At 36.3% G+C, this 13,552-nt stretch overlaps 1 protein-coding gene across 1 annotated transcript in view; it reads left to right on the forward strand.

Moving 5' to 3' along the window:
- The first annotated feature begins 2,983 nt into the window (after window positions 1–2,983).
- Window positions 2,984–13,552, forward strand: part of LOC130244119 (afadin) — a 52,832-nt gene continuing 42,263 nt past the window's right edge. Inside the window, exons 1-6 of the mRNA XM_056476405.1 lie at window positions 2,984–3,100; window positions 5,308–5,500; window positions 6,086–6,195; window positions 7,645–7,769; window positions 9,394–9,458; window positions 9,542–9,747. Coding sequence (XP_056332380.1) covers window positions 2,984–3,100; window positions 5,308–5,500; window positions 6,086–6,195; window positions 7,645–7,769; window positions 9,394–9,458; window positions 9,542–9,747 — 816 coding nt within the window. The remainder of the gene's footprint in view (window positions 3,101–5,307; window positions 5,501–6,085; window positions 6,196–7,644; window positions 7,770–9,393; window positions 9,459–9,541; window positions 9,748–13,552) is intronic.

Below are 13,552 nucleotides of genomic sequence, written 5' to 3' on the forward strand. Positions count from 1 at the left end.
TCACTGTTGTAATACATTGAGCCACTAAACATTGTTCTTATGACGTTTTTCAACAGGAGGAAAACGTGAATTACATCCAAATACTTCAGAAATAGTGTGTGTTAGTAAATGCAGGACTATTGATGAACTCCAGGCATAACACTGTATGACAACGCTTCAGATGACTGTTCTAGAGCCTACAGCTAATCAGTCTGTCAGATTCTGGAGTACATTACAGGTCTAAAGAACATTATAAATGATAAATTATCTCAAGTAAAACACACATTTATAGAGATGGTATATAAGTATATAATTTCACTCACCTGGGAAATAGAGGCCACGTGAATGGTTTGTGAGCACAATTAAGTGCACACGGCATCCCAAATCATCTGATATTTATAAGAAATAATTCCAAAAGGCAGCTGAATGTGTGAAGCCACATAAAACAAAACAAAAATACGATGTATATGCCAAGTTCAGCGGCCAATCAGCTGAGGTGAAGTGACGGCGACCAGCGAGACCTAGCTGTCACTCAAGTGGCCACGCCCCTAATTATGCAAACTTAATATAACCTCATATAAAGGAAACGGATGAGTTATAAAAAAATTCACCCCCTCACAGTTATCATGACGTGTAATATTAGCAATATGAACCAAAATCGTTCTTTGTACGAGGCTGTAAACACCTTTTTTTCTGCTGTAAAGTTGGCCATTTTATCACTGGGCTCAATATTAATCTGCTATGGAGCCAGGACTAGCGGAATTTAGATGAGTTGCAGTTTCAGTTACTTCCGTATTGGCTTCACAAGGGAGAGCGGGAGGTTGCCGCTTGATTCACACACATTTTCATCATCACGTGATCTCTTATAACAAAATCACTTTTTTTTTATGCGCACACTGGAATTTGTTCAGTAAAAGTGTTTCCATCATAGTTTTTGCGCATCTTTTCTCCTACTCAGTGCATTTTCCAAACGTATGTGCATAATGGCGCTTCCATCAACCATATCCAAAATGTGCATAAACATAGGTGGATGGAAATGAAGCTTTTTAATAGTGTTTTCATGATTACCAGTTTCAAGTAAACCACAGTTCATTTTCCAAAGGTTACTGTAGTATTACCCTTTCAAACTTTCATTATTATCATTAAATCTGTGATAACTCATTCCGATTTTGAAAACTCACAGTAAATCCTGTAACATGTTAGCTAACCGTGAAAGGCTACAACATAAGGATTACCTGGAAAACATGAAACTAAATGAAGCTAAAGAATGCAAATGATTAATGTAAATTTCTTTATTGTAGACTAGGGGGAAATAAACTAAAGAATTCATGAAAAAAAAAACACAAATCAATTTTTTTTTCGGTCGTAAACTATTTATTGGAAAACATCAGAATCAGTTTTATTGCCAAATGTGCTTCACACACACACAAGGAATTTGTTTTGGCTACAGAAGCTTCCAGTGTACATAAAGTGACAAGTGACAACACGAAACGAATATGAAAAAAAGACGATAAACATTAAGCAGAGACGCAGTTAGTCAAAAAATCTGAATGCTGAGTTGTATGTACAGATTATAAGGTGCCGTGTACAAATGTGAATCAAAATCAGAAAGAGCTTTATTGCCAAGTGTGTTCAAACATACGAGGAATTTGCAACAGGATAACAGAGACAGGACAGAAAACAGATAATAAATATATTTTTAAAAAATAGAAGTAAGTAGTGAATGCAAATATACAAATTGACAAGTGTATGTACGTGTTTATTCCAGGTATGAAAAATATTTGGTGGTGTATGTGCCCGAATGTCCAACAATTCGTCTCTGGTGAAACTAATTGTAGGAATGTGACTCGAGACAGAACAAACTAACAAAAACACAAACACTACTGCAGAGCACGACACGGAGGCGGCCATCATCATCGGCGCCATCTTGTCTATCGTCAAATCAAATGGAGAAAGTGAAATGCAAACTAAATTAAATAACTTTAAAAAAACATGTTTTACCCTTTCTATTTCAGATATATACTTTTAATATCTTTATTAATTAACCCAGATATGTTTATTTAGACTGTTTATAAACATATATTTAAATACATTGTAATGTATACAGTATATGCGTTTTCCTTATTTTGTGCCTCATGTTTTTATTTTACACATTTATTTCTGCTTTTGAATTGCGTTATGGGATCTTGATCTTTCTTCTGACAACATTTAACCTTGAAAAGTTTTAAAAATTGACTTTTATTAATATTTACAATAGTTTAAAGTGATATATCGTCTGGGTTGGTGTTGTATGTACGCTACAAACACCTTGTAATAACCTGCCAGCAGATTTCCTGTTATGTTACAGACTTACTTCTCTCTCTATATTATTTCTTACACATGATATTATTTCAAACGACTAAAACGTCAATAAAAGTCACTCTGTTAAACTAGAGTTGAATTTTCAACATCAAAAGTCGACAGAGCAGAGATCAACATCCCATAATGCAATTCACAACCGTAAATAAACAGAAAACACACTCACAACATACGGAAACTAATTAACAGATACTTTTTTACAGTGTATGTTGTGTCTCCTTCATATAAAGTGTGTGTGGTGCACACCATAGTGGATACAGAGCTAAAGCTTGACTTCGCGATACTAAATCGCAAATCAAATCACAATATCTGTCAGTAAAATTGTCATTGTCATCTTAGACGTTGTTATCAAATGACACAACGCTTTTTAGCTTATTTTGTGTGCTCATTTTGGTTGCTATTTAATAGTGAAGTGAAACACTCTAAACATTAGGAGGACGTGATGGGAAATGAGGTTAGTCTTTAAACCGTGTTAATGGGACAAACAAGCCAGAACAATCAACCTTCAGTTGGAGTGTTACACGTGCTGGAAGAAAAATCAGGGACAGAATAACAGAAGAGTTCGTGAGAGTAAGTGTAGTCTTTGTCTGATGTCAGCTGGCTGTTTGTTATATTAAATATAAACTAATCGATAGCAAACTAAGATATGAAGGAGATGCAGAGATCTGATTTGGGTCTCGAGGAGCACAAGATTCTTCAGGAAAACATCCGACGCTGGAATCAAAACCATCTGAGTCTGTTCCAGATCACTGAACCGGATGAGGTGAGTGTTGAAGATTGCTCTTTTTTTCTAATATGTTTTTAGAGCTACACTTTCAAACTGTTTCTGTTGACGCTTTCACAATATTCTGTATTATTATACTTTATTAATAATCCGTATATTATTATATTCTGTATTGTTATACTTTATTAATAATCCGTTTATTATTATATTCTGTATTATTATACTTTATTAATAATCCGTATATTATTATATTCTGTATTGTTATACTTTATTAATAATCCGTATATTATTATATTCTGTATTGTTATACTTTATTAATAATCCGTATATTATTATATTCTGTATTGTTATACTTTATTAATAATCCGTATATTATTATATTCTGTATTGTTATACTTTATTAATAATCCGTATATTATTATATTCTGTATTGTTATACTTTATTAATAATCCGTATATTATTATATTCTGTATTGTTATACTTTATTAATAATCCGTATATTATTATATTCTGTATTGTTATACTGTATTAATAATCCGTATATTATTATATTCTGTATTGTTATACTGTATTAATAATCCGTATATTATTATATTCTGTATTGTTATACTGTATTAATAATCCGTATATTATTATATTCTGTATTGTTATACTGAATTAATAATCCGTATATTATATTCTGTATTATTTAGTTTTAAAGCTTGATCTTGATATTTGGGTTATTAATGAATAACATGCATATTATTATAAATTTGTTACAAATATTATTATTATTATTATTATTATTATTATTATTACAAATATGTATCTGAAATAGAGAAAGTAAAACATAGGATTTGTATTTTTTTTGTGTTTTTTTTTGTTTTTTGACTTGATCTTCTTGGTGTTTGGGTTATTAATGAATAACAGATGCATATTATTACAAATATGTTACTAATATATTATTACAAATCTGAAATAGAGAAGGTCAAACATGGGATTTGTAGTTAATATTATTTATTTAGTTTTAGTTTTTTAAGCTTGATCTTCTTGATGTTTGGGTTATTAATGAATAACATGCATATTAATATAAATATGTTACAAATGTATTATTATTATTATTACAAATATGTATCTGAAATAGAGGTCAAACATGGGATTTGTCGTGTTTTTTATTTAGTTTTTGTTTGTTTTTTGACTTGATCTTGATGTTTGGGTTATTAATGAACGACAGATGCATATTATTACATATCAGATACATATTATTACAAATATGTTACTAATATATTATTACAAATCTGAAATAGAGAAGGTCAAACATGGGAGTGGTAGTTATTATTTATTTAGTTTTAGTTTTTTAAGCTTGATCTTGATATTTTGGTTATTAATGAATAACATGCATATTATTATAAATATGTTACAAATGTATTATTATTATTATTATTATTATTATTATTATTATTATTATTATTACAAATATGTATCTGAAATAGAGATCAAACATGGGATTTGTAGTGTTTTTTATTTAGTTTTTGTTTGTTTTTTGACTTGATCTTGATGTTTGGGTTATTAATGAATTACAGATGCATATTATTACATATCAGATACATATTATTACAAATATGTTACTAATATATTATTACAAATATGTATCTGAAATAGAGAAGGTCAAACATGGGAGTGGTAGTTATTATTATTTATTTAGTTTTAGTTTTTTAAGCTTGATCTTGATATTTGGGTTATTAATGAGTAACATGCATATTATTATAAATATGTTACAAATGTATTATTATTATTATTATTATTATTATTATTATTACAAATATGTATCTGAAATAGAGATCAAACATGGGAATTGTAGTGTTTTTTATTTAGTTTTTGTTTGTTTTTTGATTTGATCTTGGTGTTTGGGTTATTAATGAATAACAAATTCATATTATTACATATCAGATACATATTATTGCAAATATGTTACAAATATATTATTACAAATATGTATCTGAAATAGAGAAGGTCAAACATGGGATTTGTAGTTATTATTATTTATTTAGTTTTTGTTTTTTTAAGCTTGATCATCATGGTGTTTGGGTTATTAATGAATAACAGATGCATATTATTACATATCAGATGCATATTATTACAAACATGTTACAGATATATTGTTACAAGTATATATCTGAAATAGAGAAAGTCAAACATAATGAAAGGATAGTCAATTTGAGCAAAACATAAGGGTTAAACAATCTACTTTTTTATTATTCTTTAGGTCTCTGTGTTTCATGGAGTTGTTCGTTTCTACCTCCAAGACCATGTTTCAGGAAACCGCGCCACCAAATGCATTTGTATCTCAAGCACTACTACCACACAAGAGATCATTGAAACCCTGCTGGAGAAGTTTCAGCATGATGGAAACCTGCAACTTTTCCCATATTCACTCTACGAGGTCCTAGAAAATCAAGGTGAGAACAGTACAAAATTTAACACACAGTTGAAGTCAGAATTATTAGCCCCCTATTTATTTTTTTCCCCATTTTCTGTTTAATGGAGAGATTTTTTCACCTGTTTCTAAATATGATAGTTTTAATAACTCATTTTTAATAACTGATTTCTTTTATCTTTGCCATGATGACTACAAAATAATTGACTAGATATTTTTCAAGACACTAGTAGCTTAAAGTGACATTTAAAGGCTTAACTAGGTTCATTAGGTTAACTAGGCAAGTTATGGTAATTAGGCAAGTTATTGTATAAATATGGTTTGTTCTGTAGACTATCAAAAACAAATATAGCTTAAAGGAGCTAATAATATTGACCTTAAAATGGATTTTAAAAAATATTGAAAAACTGCTTTTATTCTAGCTGAAATAAAACAAATAAGACTTTCTAAAGAAGAAAAAATCTTATCAGACATACTGTGAAAATTTCCTTGCTTATTATAATATATATTAATATAATATATTTTTAAAATAATTCTGACTTCAGCTGTACTTCTGCTCTCAGTCTTTGTTTTCAGCCACTGAATGTTCAGTGTTTTTGTCATTTAGAGGAAAGACGATTACACCTTTCGGAAAAGCCTTTAATGCTTCAACTCAGCTGGAATAAAGACGCCGATGGCCGATTTGTCTTGAGGAATGAGAGTTGTGCAACTTTACAGGTGTGTGAAGTCACTGATATTTTACTATAATCCACAAATACACTATAGAAAATGCTGGGTTCCACACAATTCCTTCATGTTGTCCCAACACAACTTTATTAAGTTAACAATTGTTTTTACAAATGTAAGTGGATTAAACATGAAGCACTTAAGTTGTCCTAAAAAAACCCTCAAAAAGTGTTGATTCATTTTTCTTTTGCGTAGTCCCTTATTTATAAGGGGTCATGAACCACCAACCTATCCAGCGTATGTTTTACACAGCAGATGCCCTTCCAGCTGTAACCCAGTACAGGGAAACCCCCATATACACTCACGTTCACACACACACACTCATACACTACGGCCAATTTAGTTAATACAATTCACCTATACTACATCTTTTGCATGCATGGAAACCAGAGCACTTGGAGCAAACCGACACGAGGAGAACATACAAACTCCACACAGAAATGCTAACTGGCCCAACTGGGACTCGAACCAGCAACCTTCTTGCTGTGAGGCGACAGTGCTAACCACTGAGCCACTGTGCCTCCCTAATTGTTGATTTATCTAACTCAATCTCACGGCAATTCGTAACTTTTTGATTTAGTGGCTAATTCGTATGAATTCGTACAATCAAATTTTTATAAATTAGTACGATTTGCTCATCCCCCAATGACGATTGGGGTTCAGTGCCACGCCTCCTTTTTAAAATCGTACATTTTCATACAACTGAACTTGTATGAATTCGTAGGAATTAGCCACTAAACTGACAAAACGTAAAATACTTCTGTTTCATCGTGATATCAGGCTGATTCATCTCATATTAAATAAGTAGTTTTAACAAGCAGCAAAAATCCCTATTTATACACTGTAAAAACTGCTGGGTTCCACACAATCAATTTGTGTTGAGACAACAGAAAGGAATTAAATTAACTTATTAGTTTTTATAAATTTAAGTGGATTGAACATCAAACAATTAAGCTGACCCCCCCCCCCCCCCCCCCCCCACCCCCACCCCCAAATCTTTGTTTTAGCTCATTTTATAGTTTAAACAAACAGCAAACGTAATTTTTGTGAGTGTATGTAAGATGAATATCAGGATTTTTTCCTGAGAACTGTCACCTCACAGCAAGAAGGTTGCTGGTTAGAGTCCCGGCTGGGCCAGTTGGCATTTCTGTGTGGAGTTTGCATGTTCTCCCCGTGTTGGTGTGGGTTTCCTCTTGGAGCTCCGGGAGCTCAAAAACATGCGCTATAGGTGAACTGAATAAACTAAATTGGCCTTAGTGAATGGATGTTTCCCAGTACTGAGTTGCAGCTGGAAGGGCATCCGCTGTGTAAAACATATGCTGGATAAGTTGGCGGTTCATTCTGCTGTGGCGACCCCTGACGAATAAAGGCACTAAGCCGAAGGAAACTAATGAATAAATGAATGGACTTTCAAGTGTGCTATCAATCCTCTTGTTTCAGAATGGCTGTGTGGAAAATAAGGAAAAAGTTGGAGTCATCGAGAACTTCAAAAGGACTTTATCAAGGAAAGACAAGATTAAAAACAAACTGAAGAAAAAAGATGCCTCTGAAAGTAAAGACCACAGGTTGAGGATCACTTTTTATGATGAATTTTTGTTCCCAGAAGGTGCTTATGAAGCATTCATGCTTTTATACATGATCTATTTATGATGACAATCATGATCCATTTATAATATACAATACTTTTTGCATTTCAAATTCAATTCAATTTATTTATTGTCATTTGCACAGTAAGGAAACACGTTTCCCTGTACAATGAAATTCTTACTTTGCCATCCACAGTGAAGTCATACACATAACATACACGATATACACATAAATACACAGAAGTGACAGAAGTATAGCTGTGAAATGTAAATATATAAATATTTCTGAATGTAAACAATATATAATACTGATTGTAATGTAAACAGATGTAATTAATGCATGGTAGTTCTCAGGGGCGTAGCAGACATTTTAAAAGTGGGGGTGGGCGGCTGTATGAGATCATACGTATATATAATTATTAATCACCTGTTTCTAAATGGTCTGTCTCTAAAAGTGAGGGGGACGTATCCCCCCATCCCCCCAATTGCTACGCCCCTGGTAATTCTTAAAACAGTGCTTATTATGCAAAAAAAAAAGTGGCTAGTGCAATTAGCTCTTAATTTAAATCAATTTGGACTGAATTTATACATTGTTTTTGTAACAACATTTTACAATTAATACAATCCGATCATCAACTTCACATTGAGGGAAAGTTTTAAATGTTTTTTTTTATCATGGTATGACTTTTTTAAAATTAATTTAAAATCGAAAAATGATTAATCATCCCATAAACAACCAGATTTATAAAATAGATATGCTGTATTTCTAACAAAACAATATCAAGACAACTAATACTGGATAAGTTGTGTAAGTTAATATACTGTAAATGGATTAGTTAATTTTACATATAAAAAACTGTACTGATTTTAACTAAAACTGTATTTTACTGTAGGACAGTTATGCAGTATGTTACTGTATATTAAAATTGCATTGTAAAAATGACTGTATTTTTTACAGTAAATATGCAATACTGTAAATACATATACAGCAAGATAAATCACACTGTAAATGTAAATGCAATATTCTTGCTGTAATTTATGTACAGTAAGTTACTGGCAAACTGCTGCCACTAAATCACTGTAGATTCTAGGCCAGGTTTTAGGCCAACATTAAATCTGTTGTTTTACTGATGGATATATGTGAATGGATACATAATGATCCACTAATCCTATAAATCCTATTTGGAGAAAGAAAACAGCAGATGAAACACAGACAGTCATGAAATGGCCTGCACAGTGTCCAGACCTGAATATTATAGAGGCTGTATGAGATCACCTGGATAAAAAAAGAATGATAAGACACTCTAAACCCGAAGAAGAACTCTGGAAAGAGCTCAAATAAGCCTGATATAACACAGTACATTATTTCCTATGTTTTCTGTATGTTTTTAATAAAGAGACTGATTATATATATTGTCCAAAAAGTCTTAAGCCAACAAAGCTGTTATAGTGCTTAGGACTTTTGCACAGTACTGTATAATCTATAATCATAGCTTTTTGAAAATTTGGCATTTGCTGTACAGTATTTTGATCATTGTATTCTGTTAAACATACCCACAAATCAACATTCCTTAAAAAATGAACATATCTTTCTTTATTGAAGCACTAAACAAGACGACTTCGAAGGGAAGTGGAATCTCCCGCTCAGCATTACTTTAAAGGAAAAAGGTACGATAAACCCCCTCAGTTTTCAGAAATATATGCACTTCTCAAGTTCTTAACTCTTGTATGTCATCAATTTCTGTTTTCAGATGAGGACTCTTTCTTGCTCGCTGTGATAAACGACATTAACAGCTCCACCATTCACTTCAAGCTCTCGCCAGCATATGTGTTTTACCTGCTCGGACGATTCTTAACCAGCAAAACCGGCCAGAGAAATAAATCCCACCAGCAGACTGAGCAGAAAATCTGCCTGATGTTTGACAAGATCGTGCGGATGATTCAGGATGTCATTCAGGTACATTAAAACCTCTAACTGTATTATTAGTTTAAACTTGCTTGGCACAGAAAGGGAATTTGTCTTTAACACTGGATTTAAGACAACAGTTGCATACATACAACAATCACACAATAACACCACTCATCAAGACAACAATATAAGTTAAACATTTAAAAACCAAGTTAGCCCCATACATATTATTGCACATCATTCTTGACAACCACCCCATTCCCTTCAGTGATCCGATGTAAGACAACAACTACAATTGGGATAAATGACGATTTATAAGCATTTCTTCAGGCTTTAGGAATTCTAAACCAGCGTCCTGATGGTAACATTTCAAAAGCTGAGTGAAGAGGATGTGTATTATCTTTAAAAATTGCAGCTGCAGTTTTTTCCATAAAGGAGTCACATAGGATCTGCAGTGAATGTTGTTTGTGACCAGTTATCTTATTTGCCTGATTGATAATTTTGCTATAATTAGTCCTTTTGTTTAAGTGTTGTGTTACCAAACCATGATACAATAATATATGTGAGAACACTCTCTATCAATGATCTATATGCCATGTTTAAAGTCTGTGGGTATCGCGGGGGTACCGGGGGGAGGGGTTAATCGCGGATATAACTGAGGACGCGGGTGGTGAGTGTTTGTGTTCTACACGATAAAACAGACATGAGCTGAACTAGAACTGCCTTTATTGCCTGGTAGTCTCCCACAACCGGTGCCTAGCACCGCAACAAGTGCCTAGCATCCTGCAGGACAGCGTCCCCACCGGATGCCGGTCAATGTATGCTATTACACCGTGTAACATCTCCCTTTCTTTAGAGAGTCGCTTAACTTCACAGAGAGCCACAAACACTCAAACTCGACAGAAACAATAGGTTATCAAACACCAACTAACAAATAACTTTACATGTTTTTTTTTATTTTTTTTTTTATTTTTTTTATGCTAGCCTAATAGCCAACTAGAACTCACAAGTTAAGTCTCTGTGGTGGTCGTGACTGACGGCCGCTGCGAGTTATGATCGGCGCTCCCCGTGGTGACAGTTTGTTGGTCACTATCAGTCTTTGGTCCTGAGCTTGCTCTGGTTCACAGTCTATAATATCTGATGTGTTCTCCCCTCTTGTGATTATTATTTCACTGCCGCCGGTAGTGCCCTGGCTGTTCTCCTTTGATTCAGCCTCTTGATGATTAAACTGGTCAAAACGCTCAGCTCTTCGCAAATCCACGCGGTTGCGCCTGTACCATGTGCCCTCAACATCAACTACATAAGATCGCGGATTCACCTTTCCCAAACATTGGCCTCTCCGCCACCGGCCCGTGCGGTCTCCAGGTAGGGGTTTCATTCTGATGTATTCACCAACATTAAGCTCTGGGAGGTCTTTGGCTCTTAAGTCGTACTGGAATTTAGACATGCGCCGTTTCCATCTCAGTTTCTCTGAAACTCCCTCCACCACGCTTGGAATAAGCAGACTGTTTGCCATCGGAAGTCCCGTTCTAAGTCTACGGGACATGAGTCGTTGCGCGGGACTGCTGTCAATTCCCTCTGTCGGTGTGTTTCGCCAGTTCAGAATTGCAAGCCATGGGTCTGACCCATCGAGTTTTGCTCTCTTACATATGGATTTTACGATCTTCACTGCGGACTCAGCCTTTCCATTAGACTGTGGGTGCTGAGGTGAGGATGTTACATGAGCAAACCCCCACTGTCTCGCAAAACATCTGAAAGATTCACAATCAAATTGCGGTCCGTTATCAGTGATTACTTTATCCGGCTGCCCGTGCCGTGCAAATTGAACTTTGCAACGCGTGATGACCGTGTCTGCTGTCAAGTCTGGTAACTGATCGATTTCCCAGTAATCCGAGTAGTGGTCCACAATGATAAGAAAGTCTTTACCACTGTACGCATACAGGTCCATACTCACAATTTGCCAGGGGCGGACCGGGATCTCGTGAGACATCATTGTTTCCTTTTGTTGCCTGTGTGCGTACTCGTTACATGCAGCGCAGTTTGTCACATAATCCTTTATTTCGCTCCTCATATTCGGCCAGAACAGTGTTTCCTTCGCCAGTCTGTAACAGGCCTCACCTCCGATATGAGTTGCGTGAATGCGAGTCAACATTTCGGCTCTCAGTGCTTTAGGTAGAATAACGCACTGACCTCTGAACAGTACGCCATTCTGAATGTTCAGTTCATCTCTCAATGCCCAGTACTCGCGTACTGAGAGCGGCACATCCTCTTTGCGCTCCGGCCAGCCTGCTAACACTATTTTCGCCAGCTCCTGCAATGTGCCGTCCAATTTTGTCTCTTTAACAATTTTACGCAGGCTGGCGTCAGTCACGTTGAGGTGAAGCGCTTGATCTACAATTGTAAACGCGGCCTCGTAGCTGTCCGTGGCGTTCACCGTCTGTGACAGTAGTCCGGGCTCGTTGGACACCTGTTTGTGAAGCGCCGCTCTGCTCAGCGTGTCACTTATGTACATCTCAGGGCCAGGCTTGTACACGACAGTCAGGTTATAGTTTTGTAGTTGCAACATCATGCTTTGGAGACGTTTGGGCGCACTTAAGAGTGATTTTTTACAAATTGTCGTGAGGGGCTTATGGTCGGTTTCAGCCGTGATTGACTCCCTGCCATAAAGGTAGTGATGAAACCTTTGACATGCGAATACTATGCTCAGGCATTCCTTTTCGATTTGGGCATAGTTCTGCTCCGTACTAGTGAGTGCCCGCGAGGCAAATGCCACAGGTTGTCCCTGCTGCAGCAGACAACAGCCCAGACCGTTTTTGCTGGCGTCGCTTTGGATTGTCACTGGCTTATCAATGTCATAGTACTTTAACACGGGTGTGTCAGAAACCATACGTTTTATCTCTTGGACAGCCTCGTCATGTTTGGGTAACCAGTGCCACGCCACGCCTTTGTCCAGCAGTCTGCGCAGAGGCTCGCACACATCTGAGAGCCGTGGGAGAAATTTGGCCAGATATGTTACAAAGCCAATGAATCGTTGAACAGCCTTCACATCCTGAGGCGCCGGCATTGCCAGGACCGCTTTCGTTTTTTCCGGGTCGATGCGTAAGCCTTCGGATGATAATATGTGCCCGTGGAAATGCACTGCTTTCAGTTTGAATTGAAGTTTTTTCTCGCTCAGTCGGAGCTTCACGGCTCTGCAGCGTTCCATTAGTGCGCGGAGATTTTTGTCATGATCCGACTCGGCTTCTGCGTCCGAGTCACCGCAGCCAACTACCAGTATGTCATCCGCAATGGGCTCTATACCTCGGAGTCCCATTAGCAGTTCATGTTGCTTGCGTTGATAGATCTCGGGCGCCACCGAGACGCCGAAAGGCAGTTTGCACCATCTCATACGCCCCCATGGCGTCCAGAAAGTTGTCGTTAAACTGCTGTTATTGTCCAGTCTGCAGTGTAAAAAGGCATCCCGAACGTCCACCAGCGTAAACAGACGTGCTTTTGGTAATTTGTACAGAATGTCCTCGAGTGTCGGCATGTGGTAATGAGATCTCTGCAGTGCTTGGTTCAGCTGTTTTGGATCTATGCAAATTCTCAATTTGTCAGGCTTCGCTATAACTACCATGTTGCTGATCCATGGAGTGGGTTCGGTGACCGATGTGATGTGTCCCTCTCTGATGTGCTTGTCAAGCTGCTCTTTAACTCTGGCTTTTAAGGCCACCGGTACGTTCCGTGGCGCGCATTGCACTGGCGACACACTGTTGTCCAGCACGAATCGAACCTCACCCGGCACAGACTCGACTGGGTCATTAAACACATCCTTGTAACTGCAAATCAGCTGTTGCTTTGTGAGGGGTATATC

The sequence above is a fragment of the Danio aesculapii genome, chromosome 17 (assembly GCF_903798145.1).
Source record: "Danio aesculapii chromosome 17, fDanAes4.1, whole genome shotgun sequence".
NCBI classification, from domain to species: domain Eukaryota; kingdom Metazoa; phylum Chordata; class Actinopteri; order Cypriniformes; family Danionidae; genus Danio; species Danio aesculapii.